Here is a 19,711-nt window from a genome sequence, read left to right as displayed (position 1 = left end):
TAAGATGATGTACAGGTGGTATATGACTCCGAAAAAGCTGGCTAGGATGAGTAAGAAAATGTCGGATAGATGTTGGAAATGTAAAAAACATGAAGGTTCTTTCTTTCACATGTGGTGGACTTGTGAAAAAGCGAAAGAATTCTGGAAGATGATACAACAAGAAATCTCCAAAATTTTGGGTTATGACTTTAAGAAAACTGCAGAGACTTTTTTGCTTGGATTACAATTAGAAAAATTTCCAAAGGAAGACAGGACTTTAATTTGGTAATTGCTCTCAGCTGCTAGGACATTGTATGTGCAGCTGTGGAAACAAGGAAAAATACCAGAAAAATGGGATTGGATTGTGAAAGTTTTATTGTGGAGTGAGATGGACAAATTAACTAGAACTTTAAGAGACTATGATTTAGATATATTCAAAAAGGAGTGGAAGAAATTTAAAGGATATATGGAGAAAGAGTGGAATGTAAAAAGACATTGGACAATTTTTTAGTATTAATAAGAAAAATATTGAACTTTGATTGGTTAGCGGTACCTTTAGTATTGAATTTAAAATTTATAACTTCGGGGAAGTCAAATATTGGAGGGAGGGGGGGTTGAAATATCATATGGGTTAGCATAGAAAAGATACAATTAAGTTTTGTAACCATATGTTATCAATAAATTGTTAAAACACAGTAAAGATTTAGTTATAATAAAGATTCATAAATGATGTTCCATTAGATCCTCAGGGAAGTAATAAGTTTCTAGTGTGATTTCAACATGTTTTAAATACTACATTTATATATCACTGAAGGTCATGGTTCTGCAGCTATTTATTGAATGCAAGAAACAGCCTAGTTCATCTCTTAAAAGTACAGTATATTTAAAGTGCATTTAAATGGAAGGATTATAAGTGGTTTCAGTCCACAATAACTTTGATCAGTGTTATATTGTTTTACACCTTTAAGAAAAACATATCCAACGCATAGCTGCATGGCGTTACCTAGAAGATTTTTTTAAAGTAGATTTTGTTTTCAATAAAGCATTTGACAGCAAAATTCAGAAGGCTTTTGCATCTGGTTAGAGAAAATGTTCAGGACTGGCTTGCTTAATAGAGAGGTAAGCTCTTAATAATTGGGGAGTTCTTAATAGGGCTGCCAAACCCCTGGTCGGGGTGGGGAATCCCCCGCCCAGGAGGTTCTCAACCCGCCGGCCCACATTGGGCCAGCGGGAGGAACCCCCCCACACACATCGCTGACATGTCACCGGGAAGTGACATCATCAAAATGAAGATGCCCGTGTGGGGCCACTCTAGGAGTTTCCAGGAAAACTCCAGTTTTCCCGAATGATCTAGCCATCTGGGAGGGAAAACTCTATGGTACAATAGGCACCATAGAGTTTTTACCTCCCAAATGGCTATAGCTTCCAGGGAAACCATAGAGGTTTCTCAGAAATGCCTAGAGCGGCCCCACACAAGCACTGCCATTTTGATGATGTCTCTTCCGGGTGACATCACGTTGCAGGAAGCTGGGACTTGGCAACCCTAGTTCTTAATATTTTTTAAAATAGTCACTTCCATTCAGCTTTGTGGTGTATCTCATAATTACCATGGTCTATTCCAGGACGATAAATTTTGAAGAAAATAAACAGGTTGCAGAGAGCATTTTGTCAGCCAAATTTAGAACGCTTTTTCATCTGTTTAGAGAAGAGGTTAAGGCCTGGCTTGCTCTCAGTATCAACACTGAATTGTACAAGAGGCTGATAACTTCGAAGAAGATCGGAATAGATATCCAAGTGCTCGTTGAATGTTCTTTTCTTTGTAATATTGTAAAGTTGTACTTCTTTATAATGAGTACAAAAGATTCATATGACTTTTTAAAAGGTTTACTACATGTGTTAGCCAACATATCACAGTGTTTGTTTGTATTTCCTGTAATATGAACTGTGACCCCAGGTGGTTGTTTTTTCTTCATTTGGAGTGGCAGAGGTGTTCAAAGAAACAGGGCTCTTCAGAGGGCTGCAGTGTGGTATTCTTCATCACAGAATCCCTTTGTGGCAAGTGCAGAGAAACTGTGGCCCCCGGAGAAAAGGAATCTGAGATTTTTTTTTAAAAAACACACTGTTTGAAAACCTATCTTGTTTAAACCTTGCTGAAAGTGTGAAGCCACCGTTTTCTCAAAAACTGCCTTTCCTCTCCAATAATATAACCAATAGAAATATTGGGAAAGTCCCTACAGGCTTGTAGAATCCCCGCTGAAATATTTCTTCTTACATAGGCCCTCAGCATTGGATATTTTAACATCATAGCTTGTTTTTTTCATGATTCCTTTTGAGGAATGTTGGCAGAAAATGACACACTTTAGGCCATGCCTTGAATTGCAGGGTGTGGGATGATTTGGAAATCTGATTCATTCACTGACACTTGGTCACACTCACAATCTGCTCCCTAGCAGTCTATAAACTGTCAAGGGCCTGAGTTTGCTAATCCCCACCTGGAAGTGGGGGTGGGGGGTGGATTCTTTAACTCTCAATATCCCAAGTCTCCCTGGAGCACATTTTAGTTCTCATCAAGCCATGGTTTCTTTTGTTTCTTTTCTTTCCCCAAAAAAATTTACAAAATCATATATTTTAAAAAACATTGCCAGTGAGGCACCCTGCCTCACCTTCTGTGGGTGGCCTGACTTTGTTTTCATGGTACTAAGGAGAGCTAGCCATTTTATTATTCTACTTTACTTGGTGGAGGGGGTTATAAAAAATCAGGAAGAAGTTCAAAAGTTTCCTTCCTCCCTTTTTTTAATGGCCATCAAGTCACAGCTGATTTATGGTGACCTCATAGGCTTTTCAAGGCAAGATGTTTCAGAGGTAGTTTGTCATTTGCCTGCCTCCACATCACATCCTGGTATTCCTTGCTGGTCTCTCACCCAAATACTAGCCAGGATCAACCCTGCTTAGCTTCCAAGAACTGACAAAATCAGTTTTAGCATAAGCTATCCAGGTCATGACTCCTCTGGAATTCTATAAACCACAGGAGTGACTAAACTGTGGCTCAGGAGTCGCATGTGGCTCTTTCACACATATCATGTGGCTCTCAGAACCCCCACTACCCCATCAGCTAGCTTAGAGAAGATATTTATCTCTTTAAATCACTTCTCCAAGCCAAGCCAGCCAGAGGCCTGGAGAATGCATTTCAAGTTGCCTTTTTCCACCTCTACCTCCCCATATATTTTCCTTCCTTCAAAAATCTGACATTGATGTCTTGTGGCTCTCAAACATCTGATGTTTATTCTATGTGGGTCTTATGTTAAGCAAGTTTGGCCACCCCTGCTATAAACCCTCAAGGGCTTGAATGTTCTACTGTCCCCCTTACCCCCTCCCTTAATCAGTTCCTAAGTACTCTCAATTCTCCATGCTTTCCTGGGTATCCTGTATTCTTAGTAGGCCATTTTAAGGGTTTTGTTCTTTGGGTCAATTTAAAAAGCCACACTATTTTCCATACCTAGGAAGGTCTTGTTCTCCCACTTCCTGGAAAGAGTGCCAAGGTGACAGGAGCAAAATCTATGGCTCCTGTTCACTTGCCCCAAATCACATCTTGCAGTGCATGAGGCTTGGACAAAATCAGAGGCCCCCCAAACATTGCTAAATGGGAGCAGCAGAAGAGCTCCCACTTGCAATCTGCTTAATCTACACACCATGGAGGTCTGGCACAGGACTTCCATTTAAAGCCATTTAGCATACTGGCTCATTTGAGGGTCAACACCACCTTGGCTTTCCATCACCACAGTTGGCAGGAAGACTTGTATGCCAAGACAGAATGTATTCCAATTCCTATTACTATTTGCATATCTCACTCTTATAAAATGACATTAATATCCGCAAACTATCCATGGCTCTCCAGCCCATGATAGGTTCCTTTGCCAAATACATTCAGCATCCCGTGAGAGGCATCAGGTCCCTATAATCAACAGAAGGTTAGCTTCGTGAGTTGACTGCTTCTGAAGCTTATACCCTTTCCAGAGGGCTACACAGAAGGCAAGACAAAAGCCCAGCTGTCTGCCACAAGCCAGCTTGGATGTTCCATTTCTGCTGGCCAGCTCTCATTCTCACTTAATCTTCTTCATAAGGTCCAAGAGGAAGGGGCAAGTCAGAGAACAAAGGACTGAATTTCTTCATCTGCAGAGGATGCATAGTCACTCTGCTGAGCAGACAACCTGATAGCTGGTCTTCAGGTGACTGTTCTGGGCAGTGGTATACCTAGCCTATTTAACACATGCCCCCTCTATTTCTTTTTTTTGCTGTCAAGTTACAGCTGACTAATAATGACCCCCAAACTTTTATTAACACTAGCCAAAGCATCACCAGACTAGATATTAAGAAACACACCACCACCCTCCGCCAAAGGTGCCCCATCCTCCATTGCTTCCAAGGAATTAATGTCAAACCAGAAAATCTCTACAATAGAAACTGATGGGGGAGCATTTTTGCAAGCCCAACACCACCAGCACAGTACAGTGCCCAGCAACCCCCTTTCCTTCTGTTCATAATATTAACGAAGCTTTACTACTATACTACTCTTAAATACATTCTGTCACTGACTAAGCAGAATAGGGATGAGGTCTTGAGGCCAAGAAGTTATAAAATAGAGGTGTGGGGGGACATGGAAAAATTAGGTGAAAAGAGAGTGTGAAAAAGAGAGAGCAAAATTAAGAAAGGGAAAGGTTGTTTTACCTTGCTGCAACACCCTAACTACTGCTTTGCAAGATCTGGCTGAGCTGGGTGCCAGGAAGGGAAGACTCCTGGAAAAAATGATCTGCAAGCTGGCCTCTACTGTAGCAACTATCAGTGTGCTGGCTTACTTATATGATCTGTTAAGCAAGTTTGCTTCAGTCTTGGAGAAAGGGAAGTCTAGCTGATCCTAACTTCAGTCACACAGTATAGATCCTTGAGTTGTGGTGGCAGCTGCTACAAAACCAACATTTTAAAAAATCTGCACATCCCATTTGTCTTTGATACTCAATCAGAAACCTTGCTGGTAAATTCCCTACCTGGCTCCACCCACTTCCTAAACACTTGGCAGGTGCCACAAAAAGGTGTCAGCAGGAGCCATGGCACTCACAGGCACCACACCGGGGACCTCCAGCGTATGCTTTTGCTAGGGTGAGACTAGGGTTGCCAAGTCCAATTCAAAAAATATTTGGGGACCTTTGGGGGTGGAGCCAGGAGACTTTGAGGGTGGAACGAGGAGCAAGGTTGTGACAAGCATGATTGAACTCCAAAGGGAGTGCTGGCCATCACAATTAAAGGGACCACGCACTTTTAAAATTTCTTCCCTTCATAGGAAATAATGAAGGATAGGGTCACCTTCTTTCAAGGCTCATAGAACTGGACCTTCTAGTCCAGTCCTTTTGAAACTTGGAGGGTATTTTGGGGAGAGCCACTGGATGTTATGCTGAAAATCTGGTGTCTCTACCTCAAAAAAACAGCCCCCTCAGAGCCCCAGATACCCACAGATCAATTCTCCATTATACCTTATGGGAATTGGTCTCCATAGGGAATAACAGAGGGCCCAGCAGACATTTCCCTCCCCCTCCCCTGCTTTCTGATGACCCTGAAGCAGGGGGAGGGCCTTCAAACCGGGGGATCCCCTGCCCCCACCTGGGGATTGTGCAACAAAAACAGAGAATCACGGCAAAAGAGGGACAGGGGAATCAACAGCAGGAAGCGTCCGTGAAAATCAGCCTTCAAACAAAAACAAAATTTACAAATTGTATAAACAATAAATACAATATGTTCTCAAATAGACAATTCCATCAGTCCTTAATACAAAGCACGGAACGTGTTAACCGGAAACCAGTCCTATTTTCTTCCAGCAAATTAATGCCAAACAACATCAAGGAAACCCAGGTGAAGTAAAAGATGATGTCAAACGGTCCAATATTTCTTGATATGTGCAATATTTCTTGATGGAGTTGTCTATTTGAGAACATACTGTATTTATTGTTTATACAATTTGTAAATTTTGTTTTTGTTTGAAGGCTGGTTTTCATGGAAGCTTCCTGCTGTTTATTCCCCTGTCCCACCTGGGGATTGGCAAGCCTAGGTGAGACACAGAAAGGGGCACCAGAAAGATGAAAAGCTAGATAGAAGACTGAACTGGATGATTCCCATCCCCACCTCCAAAAATGCTGGAAGAAACAGCCAGTTGTTCTTTTCCATTACAAATACTATTTAATTCTCTTTTATATGCAGGTCTTCCATTAAAAAAACCCTATTCATTAATAATTTACATGCAATAAAGTCTGTGACAAGGATGTCTCAGAAGCCCACTTTAAGTCGCTTTGGCTAAAGGGACTGTCCGTGTGCCTGTGTGTGTGTGTGAATGTGAACACATCCATTCCCCCTGCCACTGGGATGTGGATGGAGGGAGAGACAAGGGACCCAGTGAGGGTATGGGGGAGGAAGGCAGGCCAGCCTGGTAGACTAGGATAAAGGCTGAGGAATTAGTCAATCAGTTCAGACAAATGAGGAGGCAACCACACAGAGGGCTGATTTCCACAGAGGTTTCTCCTGTTGATCAGGCCATGGGAAGGAAAGGCTAGAACACCTACATATCCCATGAGGCAAGAGCACAGGATGTGTAGAAGAACTCCAGCGGGCCACAGAGTCCAAGCCCCTGCCCTGCAGAGGCAATGTGCATTTATTCTGGTTGTACGTGCCTCATAGAGGACACTAGTTTCTCCACATTAGTGCCGGTCACATTTCATTGTCTTCAACCCATACGATCCTGGTCTGTTCCTGGAAGATGCAAGCCTTCAGCACCTTCGCCAGCTCCCCTGCACTGCTCCAGGACTGAGAATCCACCCAGGTCCACGAACAGGGAAGGCTGTGGAGGGTCTGCTCGGCTCTTTGGCACTGCTTCAGCACCTCAGAATCACGCAGCCCTGACTTCCCTAGCAAGCTCCTGGAAAGAAGCACGGAAGAAAAATGCACCATAAGTATATTCTTCCAGATTCTATGAATAATGCATAGGCAGAGATGGGCTAAGTCAAGCATGTTAGTTTAAGCATGTTGAAGTCTAATGGTCTGATCCCGAGAATGGAGGTGCTGCCAAACAGATGCTCGAGCTAGAGCCGGCACCAACCGCTGCACTAGTGGAATGTTACAAATTGCAGCATTATACCCATGTTGCCAGAAAAAATATTTTAGTTCAAGGTTTCAGCTGAAGTGCCTTAAATGCTTAACAGCTGAGGGCGGACACTATAAAAGCCAGTTGACCTGGGCAAAGCCTGAGGGTCTGTGGCATACACCTCCTCATACAGTGGTTTTCAAATGCTTTCTACATCATGCTGCCTGCAAAAGGAATCCCTGTACATCTACCATGACATCTTTAGACACTGCAAGTAATTCCGGGGCTACAGTTCATTTGTGCACAATGGGCCGAATGGTCAACACTGTCCACTGCTTGAAGTACAAGACTGTTCCCTAGAAAACATTGAATTCTCCACTGAGGGTCAAACTACACATTCGGGTTTTTAAAGACTTGGGTCATGGTGATCTTTACAAGCTGGAAAACTGGACTAAAACAAATAAAATGAATTTCAAAAATTCTGTGTTTAGGTAGGGGAAATCAAATGCATAATTATAGGATGGGAGATACTTGTCTCAACAGTAGTATTTGCAACAAAGAGGGCAACAATGATGGTGAGGGGTCTGGAGACCAAGTCCTATGAGGAAAGGTTAAAGGAGCTGGAGAGTAGACAACTGAGAGGTGATACAATAACCACCTTCAAGTACTTGAAGGGCTATCATATAAAGAATGGTGTGTTTTCTGTTGCCCCAGAAAGTCAGACCAGAACCAGTGGGTTGAAATTAAATCAAAAGAATTTTCAGCTAAACATTAGGCAGAACTTCCTGACAGAGTGGTTCCTCAGTGGAACAGAATTCCTTGGGTGGTGATGGGCTCTTCTTCTTTGGAGGTTTTCAGACAGAGACTAGGTGGCCATCTGACAGCAATGCTGATTTTGTGAACTTAGGCAGATCATGAGGAGGAGGGCAGGAAGGGTTATATCAGTACTTAGTTCTCATGGCCCTTTCTTGTAGGCCCAATGAAACACTGTTTGCCACTTTGGGGTCAGGCAGCAATTTTCTCCATCCCAGCTTGGCCAGGGATCCTGGAGGCTTTTTACCATCTTCTGGCATGGAACAGGGGTCACTGGGGTGTGTGCTGTTTTTCTTTTGTATTTCCTGCATTGTGCAGGGGGTTAGACTAGATGACCCTGGAGGTCACTTCCAGCTCTGATTCCCACACCCAATTCAGGTTCCTCACAGCCAAACAACAGCTGCGCAGAAAGGCTTTTAAAAGTAAAGGAGTTCCCAAATGGACTTGGAACACCACCACAGCCTTCCTCCCCAAGACATTTCCCCACATGGAAACAACATGGACAGAGTTCCCACCCCCCTTATTTTTTCTGCTCCACACACACAGAATATGCCACGTGGAAGAGCATAAACAGGGAAATTACTACCCTTGAGCACTGTTAGACAGCTGCTGTCCATGGTGGTCTCTATTTCCATAATCACAGTATTTCTCTTCCAGCCTCCACAATCACAGAAATGGCTCATGAAGGTAGAGACAGCTTGCAACCCTGACCTGCCCATTCAGAGTGATCTTCTCCATGGAAAGGATTATGTGCAGAATATAAGCTCCTGGCTGACATATGTGGACTGACCCATAAATAATAATATCAATTTATAATTAACCTGTCAACCAGGCAGGGTAAAAAAAGTATTTTTAAAAAGATGAGCCCCATTTGCAGGTTTACAGGATAGATATCAAAGCTTAAGGGATGGAGGCATCCTGGGACAATAAGTCAAGTTCTATTACTTGGGATCCCAGGGGTTGGAAGGTGTACAACTCAACAAGCCTGCCCAAGTTAAGAAGGGTCTGCCTGTGTCTAGTCAGTGCCTAGATAAGAGGTTCATTTGTAAGTTGCCTTGAGTTCCCTTTTGGAAAGAAGGCTGGCTTAGGTAGCAATGAAATAATAATTACTTTGCATTGGGTCAATGGCTTCCATCTACATTATGACGCTACATTATGCAGTGGGCTTTCCTCCCCTAAAACCAGCACCAATGCAAAGTCAGCAAAGAGAAGCAAAGCCCTGAAAGCTCACACAATTTACTCTGTAAAGGCAAAGCCTCCCTTTTCAGTGACTGCTCCTGTCTTATTCTCATGCAGCGACTAGCTTCCCCCGTCCACAAAATAACTTCTGTCAATTCTGGGAAGGGGCTTTTCTTACCTGACTCCCCTGATATTCTTCGCAGTGACCTCAACATGGATAACAATGGGATATATTTCACTTTTAATTAGATCCCTCACCATCTGGACCTTCAGCTCTAGCAGGCAATGTTTATTCTGCAAGGAAATCCAACAGATTTACCGATTTAAATGGAAAAGAAATAACCTGTCCCTGACAAGTTACATTAAATCAAACCCTATACTGTGAAATATTATTGCTTTTCCAATAGTAATTCCATTAAAAGATGGGATTTACTACCAAACTTAAGAGGAAAACAGAATTGAAGGGCAGGGTCACCTGATATATAACTGAGTGGGAGTCCAATATGTCCAGGATAAGGAGATCTGCCAGAGTACTCTGTCTTTTGGGTGTGCAATGGTAGCTTCACCACAAAGACCTGCATTACTCACCCTAATTTTGCCCTGGGAAAGTTCCTTCTTCATGGGAAGATAAAATAAGTGAGGAAGTGGTTTTGTACATACACTGTGTCCAATTTGCTATTCCACAACTGTAACCAAAGGAGTTAATTGGGTCTCTGAAAATGCATGCAGGACAGGCTATGATCCACAATGGATAAATGGAACCTCTATATTCAGAGGCAGTGTATCTCTGAATAACAGTTGATGGGGGTGAAAACAGGGGGGAGACTTGGCATCTGTGCCCTACTTCTACATCTTATGAGGTGCATCTAGTTGGCCATTGTGGTAAACAGGATGCCAGAACAGATGGCAAGCATGACCCAGTCAGGTTTTTCTTCTGTTCTTATGCCTAGTACTCAACAGCATTCCATTTTCTAAGTTTTCATTCAGTAGTGCTCTTTCCTGAACTTGCCTACCTTTTTTGCAGCTATACCACAGCAGGAAAGTCAGCAATTGAAGTTTTCCCCATCATATGCTGAGGAAAAAAGGCTTCAGCAGCTGAATTTCTACTTGCCAGACAGCTGCTAGAGGAACAAGAGACCTGACACAGAAAGTTGACAATTTTTAACCCACTGGTAGTCTTCATTTTCTATTTCTTTCGCCTGATCCATCAGAGTTTGATTAAAAGAGATCCAAGTCCAGGTCCCCTTCTGGGTTCCATTCCTCTTCGTGTCACAGTAAATTCATGACTTCTTCCCTCATGCCTTGTTAATCCAAGATTTGAAATCTATCAAGGAAGAGGGAGTGTGAAATCTAACAAGAATTAGACAGTGTGGCCATTCCGCTCCTTGTTACATTTCCCACTTCTGGAAGTGTGGCTGTTAAACTCCATACTCCACACTCTTGGGGAACTGGAATAGCACAGATGTTCTTTTCACAAAGAGTCACCTGGGTAGCATTTACAACAGAAGGAGAATTTATATTGCCTGGGACCCTATTGTAAAATGTACTTAAAGAAACAATTCCTAGAGCTCTGCCTCCACACCTTCCAGCTGTGCTCTATTTTTTACCTTTCCAATAGCCTCCTGGATGGCTTGGATCCTCCCACAATCTCTCTGGCTTTGAGAAATCCCATAAGTATTATGTTTGGAGGCAGAAGAGAGTCGTTCTTCAGCTAGGTTGTATGTGAAGAGAAATTTGTTAAAACAAATCTGTAGATATGTGGAGAATACATGCCAATAAGGCTGGTTTGAATACAACAGAATCTTCCTAATAGTATGCTCAAACCAATCCTATGCAGAATTATGTTCCAATGAATTCAGTGGAACATTCCAAACATACATGAGCTTGCAGCCTAAATTATGCTACTTACAACTTTATATCCTTCTCAAAAAATTTTGCAGTATTTGTCTTTTGGAAGGGAAGGAAAGGAAAAGGCCTGTATCAAAAAAGCAATTCTGATATTTTTTGCAGAGAAGACAACAATGTCCCCTTTAGGCTGCAGCCCTTAAGACCACCCTGAAATTTAGTTCCTGGGATACAGCAGATCCCTCAGGAACAGGTTACAAGGCCAAGTAGGAAGGGAGAAACTACTGCCGCTCTAGGGAAACATAAGTCTTTAGAAAGTGCTTGGATACAGGACAATAGCTCCTAGACTTCCTTTGGTTTCTAAGACTTTAGCATCACTGTCCCTACTAGTTTTCTAAGAGATCTACTAACGGAACACCATTGCTGTTCAGGGGTCCCAGCCATTCACCGTGAAGAAACATATGCCTGTTCCCCAAAAGCAGAAGATGCCTGTTTACAAAAGAGGGAGACAGAGAGAACCATGTACACCCCCTGTTAAAAGGGATTAATGATGACTGGGTAGAGAAAGCTATGAAGGCCAATTACAAGGGCAGTCTTGAAACTCAAAGTCCAGATCTGAGCATGGGAAGAAGCCTTGGTTCTGCTTCTGACTCCAACACTACAAATGGCCTCCATCAAGTTAGTGGGGTTGCCAACCTCCAGGTGGCACTTAGAAATCTCCCACGATTATAACTGATCACTTGACAACCAATATCAGTTCCCCTAGATAATGTGGCTGATTTGCAGGATGGACTCTATGGTGTTATACCCTGCTGAGGTCCCTCTCCTCCCCATCCCCACCCCAAATCTCCAGGTATTTCCCAACCTGGAGCTGTCAACCCTATCACTCAGCTTCTTGGGTTTACCTGCTGGGTACGAGTAGAAGTCCTGAAGAGAGGAAGGGACGTCCAGCAAGTTCCTAATGAGCCAGGGTGCTAAGAAGTCAGGTGAAAACACCACAGGACGATGTGTCTGAACCACCAGAGGGTGTACTGGACTATAGGGTTTCAAAATTCCATCTGCATATAAAAAGCAATAAAAGATGCCTGTAGGTGAGCAAGAGAGGTGGAAGTGTAGCTGCCAGACTGAGTACAGGGGCCAGTCCCATGCATTTAGTGACTGCATTATCTATAGTAACCATAAGGGAAAGGCAAGATGCTCTATGTGGCTCTTCATTGAAAGCTTTATTCTAATCTCTTCTGGCTCCTTGTGCTTTGCAAATGACAGAGAGTCCTGAAATACCTTAAGGATTAACTCTAATGTACTCCATTAGGAGACTTTGTATGCAAGTTCCCCCTTCAGCACAGGCACACTGCCATGTAAGTTCTCATGCTTTTCTTGACAGCCATGCAGGTAAGAGAAGGGAGTATCTCACTCTCTCATTCACAAGATGCTGCATGCTTCATCTGGACCCAGCTTCCAGCATAATGTTATGAATATGCAGAATATCCACTGCCAGGCACACAGAGGACCCCCCAAGGGAGAAAGACCTGTCATGGATTTCAAGGATTTCTTAGGAGTTCTTTCTATGGAATGATAGGGGTGAGTTATGTGGAACAACAAATGCATTTTCCTTTCCTGTGCAGGTGCAGCAGAGGCAGGGGCCACAATTCACCTGAGCCAGGGTCCTGCAGGAAGGCATTCCCCTGCCCCCCCTGCTGTCTGTATTTCGCCAGGCGGAGTTGGCCCAAGGCTCGTTTTCTTAGCTGAAAGGAACAAAAATGGGAGGGGGGAGAGAAGGAGAGCATGAACAAAGAACACATCACTCAGTGGCTCACAAAATGACAGATACATGTTTATTATGGGGAGTTTAGACTCTGCCTTGGGATGAAATTCCCAAAGCAAGGAGGGACATATCAGCAATTAAACCTCCCCCTTTCTGCATTTCTGAATTCCTTTGAGAAACACCTTAACACTGTAAGGCGCTTCTTTGCATGCCCAATATGAGAACAGCTTCCCTAAAAGAATACCACACAGCAGGAAGAGGAAGGAGAGCTGGTTTTATACTCCACCCTTCACTTGGAGTCTCAGAGCAGTTTACAATCTTCTTTGCTTCCTCTCTCCACAACAGACAACCTGTGAGGTAGGTGGGCCTGAGAGAACTGTGACTGGTCAAAGGTCACCCGGTTGGCTTCATGTGGAGGAGTGGGGAATCAAGCTTGTTCTCCAGATTAGACATTACTACTCTTAACCACTACACTACACTGGCAACAGCTGCCACTCTACTGGTGCACAGGTACCCTGACCTGGCCCAGCCACATTCCTAGAGGGAGGCACAAAGCAGCGATCCAGCACTTCCATTCCCTAAATCCCACCAACTGAAAGCCAAGACAACAATGAGCAATGTCAGACAATAAGACTTCCTGGCAGCTCTGTGCTTGAAACACAGGCCAAGCAAGGATGCAAATTTCTCTCTAAGCTAAGATCGGTGCTTTTGTCCTAAAGCAAGACTCATCATCTAGTCAGGAAACTAGAAACTCATCTCAAATATTTATATTTCACAAACTGTAAAATGGATTACAAACAGACGTGGGAGATTCAAGTACTTTCTTTGCACATGTTCAAAGGGGTTCTCTTCTTTCTACTCCTGTATAGGCTGCAGTGAGAAGCTTTAACACTGAGAGCAGGTGCCAGGGCTGAACCCAGGTCAAGACTTTGTTCAGTGCCATTACACCTACCTGAGCAAGGCCAAAAGCATTTTCTGGGTCTTAGTATTCAAAAATGAGCCCTGGTCAATATCCTAATGCAAGGACAAATCCACCAATCTGAGCACAACCAGCCCTGACCTGGCTGGGCCAAGCTGATCTGACCTTGTCAGATCTCGGAAGCTAAACAGGGATGGCCTGTTTAGTATTTGGATAGGAAACCACCAAGGAATTCCAGAGCTGCTATGCTGAGGCAAGCACAGCACCTCTGCTCATCTCTTGCCTTGAAAACCCTATAGGGGCACCAGAAGTTGGCTGCAACTTGACAGCACTTTCTACCCCCCCCCCCCAACCACATGCAAACTCAACTCAGCATTGGAACAGCTGCTTCACTGAAACCACACATAGGAACCACCAGCACCTCCTTTTCCCCTTAGACAGCTTACCTTAGTCCTGTAGCCTTTCTGTCGGGCCACTCCCTGACCTTTCTCCTGTAGCTTCAGCAGCTGGAGAGCCCTGGAAGGAGGATAGCCATGGTAAGCACCTCATTAGAAACCCAAAACAAAACAAAGGCAGCAAAGTGTAGCAAACTAGTCTTGAAAAGTAAAACAAAGCTTAGGTCCAGTGGCATCTTGAAATTTTATTCAAGGTATAAGCTTTCACGTGCCCACACATTTATCTGAGAACACATGTCTCTGAGGAAGTGTGCGTGCACATGAAAGCTCATATCTTGAATAAAACTTCGTTGGTCTTCAAGGTGCCACTAGGGTTTAAGTTTGTTTTATTGCTTCAGACCAACATGGCTACCCACCTGGATCTGGTCTTGAGAAGCACACTGATGCACTTGTATAGCAGAATTTTTAAAAATCACCTGGCTCTTTCAGCAAGCAAAGCCCATTGCATTTTCTCTGCTGCTCGTCCTCACAACAGCTAGGCAGCTGTAGAAGGGATATTATTCTTCATCTCAGTTCCTTTCCTTCATAAAGAAACATAGCTGCATATTGCACTTTCTTGAAATCCTTCTCATGAACACACAAATATGTCTTATACCAAATCAGCCCACTGGTCCGTCTGGGTCACTACTGTCCACTCTGACAGGGCAGTGGCTCTCCAGGGTCTTCCACATAAACTACCAGGGGATCGTTTCAACTGCAGAGGTGAGGGATTGAAACTAGGTGATAGAAGCATGCCATCTTGCGATCCCAGTTTCATCAAGAAGAGATGGTTTTGATCTTTTGCCTTTAATCTGCTTTGCTTTTCACTTGAAAAAAACAAACCAGGACAGGAGAGAGAAAAGGCAGAGGGTACTGGATTCAAATCCAGTAGCACCTGAGATCAACAGTACTTTACTTTTGAAATATCTGATGAAGCAGATAAAAGCTTTCAAGAGTCAACACTCCCATCATCAGCTATCTGACAAAGGGAATGCTGACTCTCGAAAGCTTATGCCCCAAAAATCTTGTTGGTGTCTAAGGTGCTGCCAGACTCAAATCCAGCTAACCTTGCCACGATTTGGCTCATTAGAACTTGATGGGAGCTTTCAGAATCAAGTCTGCCCACGTGAAGCATAGCCTCATCTTGGGATCAGTTTCTCTGCATTATCTATTTCCACTTCAAAGGCAGTGCTTTACACAAGTCTCGACTCAGTTATTCCAAAGTAGCCTCCGTGGAAAAATTCTGACTAGGCCAGAAACACCCAAGGATATTTCCGGCTGAGCAATAATTTGAACTCAGGTCTCCTGAATCTCAGTTCCATGCACACACACACACACCCCACCTGCATGACAACAACTCCCTCCAATTCTCCAACTCTCAACAGCCCCTTGCAGTAGCACTGCAGTGCTTTCATCCCACTGCCCCAAACTTCCATCTCCACTCTTCTCCCAGCATTGTTTACCATCCATTTATTTAGAAATGCACACCCAACATTCTCTGTGGGGAGAAAAGGCAACTAACAATTCAACAGTCATGCAGTAAAAACACAGCACCAAATAAAATTCAATTAGCACTCTGAAACCCAGCTCTAAAATTAATCCAATAAAATTACATAAATATTACAAGAAGCATTTTTTAAAAACTCTTCTTAAATATGGCTTTGTTGGTTCTACAAAAAAACAACGCCTGCAGACTAGACCTCAGCAACACTCAGTGGGCAGACTGTTTGATAAGGGCCCTGCTGCGCCCAACTGTTTCAGTTTCTCAAATAGAAGGAACGGAGCAGGGTAGATGTGAATTGGGGGGAGGGGTGTTTCAATCCCACGCAGCCAAAATCTGATCCATTCCAGATCCCTTCTTCTACAGAATCCAGGTGCTACATTAACACTTATTCTTATGGTATCAACATACCTCATTCCCTTTAACCTGCTTTGCTTTTCACTTAAAACAAACAAACAAACCAGGACAGAAGAGAGAGAAGGTAGAGAGCTGCTTTCTCCTTTCTAGAAGAAGGAGGAATTGATACCCCAGAAGCACACCCCCTCTATCCCATTACCTGTTGTAATTAGGCACAGTGCCCCTGTCCAAGTCTCGGAGGGTGAAGGGGTCTACCCGGGCACAGTACCACTCCAGCCGACCCTTGTGCAAGGTGTCCGTGACGTGAAGGATCTCTCGACACTTGACACACAGGGCATAAGGATCCACAAGGTCCAGGAGGGTCAGGTTGACGCGCACATAGAATGAGTCCCCCGGAACCTCCTTCCCAGCATCCAGAGCCTCTTTGAGAGGCTGGTATCCTGACAAAGGGAAGAAGGTGCACAGTGTGGGGAAAGAGGCTATTCAAGATCTGCATAAATGAACAGTGCTCAAACTCTACAGCTGGCTCAGGAATAAGAGCTTCAGAGGTTCTGCAGATACCACATAGATCTTCCTCCCACATCAGGGAAGCAAGCGGAACTTAACAAATGGCTACTGTCATGTCACCACAGCTGCCTCTTTCTTAGCAACACGTGGCTTGAAAACCCAAAAAGGAGGTTTGGAGTACAACCTTTCTCCATCCGATAGAATGTGACAACACTACCCTCTCTAAAATGAAAACAGTGGGGAAGCTCATGCCATGGCTTTCTCTTTGCTTGGAATTCCAAATTTCCAAGGTTATGACACAGTTAATAAAGACTGCATTGGGCTCCTCAGGCCACTGCTTCGATAGGACCATCATCCCCTGAAGCAGTTAAAAGTGAGGTGTGTTTTAGGCAACATCAGCTCTACGTTTCTGTATTGCACCTGGCACCAGCGGAAGGAAGGAATTCCATGCAACACAAAGACAGAAGTCTTTCCTTCCCTTCCCCTGAGCTGTCAACCATGACCAAGTTCAGTGGTGACTCTTGGCTTGACCTGATCACTTTCAGACAGGTGTTTTGGGATGATGAGGAGCTCCATCCATTCCTTAGAAGGCAACCCTCAAAAATTTGTTAACAGGCAATATTTCCAAGTAGCATATATGGTGTTCATATCTATACATGTGTGCCTATTTCAAATAATGTGTTCTGGTAGCTATGGAAGGGGGAGGGGTAACTAGGAGCCACACAAGAGCATTACACTGGAAATCTACAATCTATAGAACAAGACTGTCTTCCACAGACTATTCTCAGTGAGCACATTCTTATCTCCTGCAGCCATAAGGACTAAACAGTTTGCTTATATTTTTACTAAGTTAAAGCTGAGATTCACCCAAGATGTGGAACTCTGTGTCAAATATATCAGTATTTTTACAGCAATCAGATGAACAGAGAATACAGCCAAATATGATTACCCTGATGCATGGAGGATAACAGCAACATATACTTTAATATACAAAGAAAGCTTATCCTGGAGAAAGAGGTTCTTCTCCCCAAATATTATTTCTTCTGACTGACTGGGATTTTCCAGGAAGATGTGTCTTTTCTAATGCATCTACCCAAGACATGTTGTCACTGGAGATGCCAAGGGTTGAATCTTGGACCTTCTGAAACCAAAGCACACTTTCCAGCATTAAGCTGCACCCATCCCTGTTATGTGGCTACAGCAACTTACCTTTCATATCAGGCACAAAGACGAGGGCAGATGGGTCATCCCAGTGTAACAGGCTCAGATAAGCTACCTCCCGGCTACAATTCTCCAGAGAGAACACCTGCCAATTTAGCTGCATCTCCCTAAGCTGCCACAGAAACACACACAAGAAAGGAGATACAGAGATCAGTCACCATTTGGCCCGTAATATTTCATTTCAAATTCATGCCATTTCAGGTTTATAAAGATCTACCTTCACCTCTTGATAAACAGTACAAGATGAGGCTGATCCATGTATGCTAAGAGATTCCCTGTGATAAGAGATCTTACATAGGCTGCTGCTCGGTTCTCTGACTTCTCTAAGGGAGGAGTGTTGGGGATGTTTAGGGACACCTCAACGCAGTCATACCTCCTGAAGCTGCCAAAATATGACTCAGGCCTCTGTTCAGTGGTGGATCGAAGGAACTCTGTATGATCAGCTGCATCCCTATGTTTAACTGTCTGCAAGGGTTCCAGCTGGGCTCAGAATCTGAGAGGGTAAACAACTTGGTTCACAGGTGGCATTGAGAGCTGATGTAGTACAGCAGCCCAGGGTGTGAGCTACAACTCAGGAAGCCCCTCGTTCAAACTGTGCCTTTGCTATGAACTCATTAAATAGCAAGTTCTTATGTTTCAGCCCTCCCCCAGCCCTATCTACAATATGGGGACAATAATACTGGAACTAATTTACAGGGAAGTTGAACAGATGACTAAGATAATGCAATTCAAGAACTATAGAAAATGTTAAGCAGTGTTATAATTTTTTTTAAAATTTATACAGCTGAATTCTTGGAAGGGACAAAAAAGGCATAGCAATAAGCTCCTTCCCAAATCCCCAGCCTATCCCAGGACGGGTTTCAGTCTTTCAACTTAAGATACTCATCTTAGAAATGATATTAAATGATACAGTCCGCAATGTACCTCTCAGCCACTAGGTGTCATTCTGTATTACATATCAACAATCTTAAACAGGATGCGCTCCTCGCAAACCACAGCTCCTCGCAAACCACAGGAGACAAAATGGAGCCACCCCTTTGCTTATGATTACATGATCATCTCCCCCCACCCAAGTCTTCCTGCACAGGTGTTAACTGATATCCCACACATTCATCCATACCTCTAGTAGCCGGCATCCCTCTCGAAGCCCTGAACGCTCAGCTGCAGAACCTGGCCTCACCCACTGAATAAAAACCCCAGTCCTGTTTCCTCCAAGGATGGAGATATCCCCGGCGAGTCCCCTGCTTTGAGGCACTGGAGTGCACAGCTGACCTGCACTAGGCAACTGTACCACAACAGATCTGAAGAGGAACAAAAAGAAACAGCAAACTCTCAACGTCAGTCTCTCTGTGAGAGCCAGATTAGTGACCACGCACTTAACCACTACACCAATCTGGGAGAACTGGGTTTGATTTCCCCACTCCTCCACATGCACCTACTGGTATGACCTTTGGCCAGCCACAAGTTCTTTCAGAGCTGTTCTCACAAGAGCAGTTTCTGTCAGAGCTCTCTCAGCTCCACCTACCTCACAGGGTGTCTGTTGTGGGGAGGGAAAAGGAAAGGAGATTGTAAGCCACTCTGAGACTCTGAGTGAAGGGTAGGGTATAAATCCAATTTCCTCTTCTGCCTCAGCTACCATATAAGCCCAAGGCAGCTGTGCTACTAACTTAGTCTGATTTACAGGAGGTGTTCTGCAGTTCTGAGTAAACAGCCAACATTCCCACCATGCACTGGGCCAAGTTCATGAGATTCTGGCTCTTCCTTTGCTACCTCAGAGGACTCCAGTCTAGAGGAGGTGCCTCCTTCAGCCTACCTTCACCACCAGCACCAATGCCTTGTTTGCAAGTTCATACCATTGCAATGGGTTGGATTCTATGAGCCAGGAATAGAAAAAGGATCTGGAATGAATCTCTTCCCATGCAGAATCTGTGGGACAGTCTCAGGAACGGAGTGGCACACCCAGCCTTGAACCACGACAGAAAGGCAGAGTATAAATGTTTTAATAAAGAAATGCAGTGAAAATACAGCACAAGAGGCTGCAGCTTGTAGAGGAATTGGCAGAAATCTC

General features: G+C 43.9%; 1 protein-coding gene across 1 annotated transcript in view; it reads right to left on the bottom strand.

The window, feature by feature from the left end:
* Positions 1-6,184: 6,184 nt before the first annotated feature.
* Positions 6,185-19,711, bottom strand: part of CARD10 (caspase recruitment domain family member 10) — a 71,814-nt gene continuing 58,287 nt past the window's right edge. The window contains exons 14-22 of the mRNA XM_060245498.1: positions 18,764-18,944; positions 17,632-17,755; positions 16,115-16,355; positions 14,070-14,139; positions 12,594-12,684; positions 11,827-11,997; positions 10,702-10,805; positions 9,273-9,388; positions 6,185-6,937 (exon numbers count right to left, since the gene is read on the bottom strand). Coding sequence (XP_060101481.1) covers positions 6,730-6,937; positions 9,273-9,388; positions 10,702-10,805; positions 11,827-11,997; positions 12,594-12,684; positions 14,070-14,139; positions 16,115-16,355; positions 17,632-17,755; positions 18,764-18,944 — 1,306 coding nt within the window. The 3' untranslated portion in view covers positions 6,185-6,729. The remainder of the gene's footprint in view (positions 6,938-9,272; positions 9,389-10,701; positions 10,806-11,826; positions 11,998-12,593; positions 12,685-14,069; positions 14,140-16,114; positions 16,356-17,631; positions 17,756-18,763; positions 18,945-19,711) is intronic.

This window comes from Heteronotia binoei, chromosome 8, assembly GCF_032191835.1.
Source record: "Heteronotia binoei isolate CCM8104 ecotype False Entrance Well chromosome 8, APGP_CSIRO_Hbin_v1, whole genome shotgun sequence".
Classification (NCBI taxonomy): Eukaryota; Metazoa; Chordata; class Lepidosauria; order Squamata; family Gekkonidae; genus Heteronotia; species Heteronotia binoei.
The sequence above is the reverse complement of the archived record's forward strand: the minus strand, read 5'-3'. Positions and strand labels throughout refer to the sequence as shown.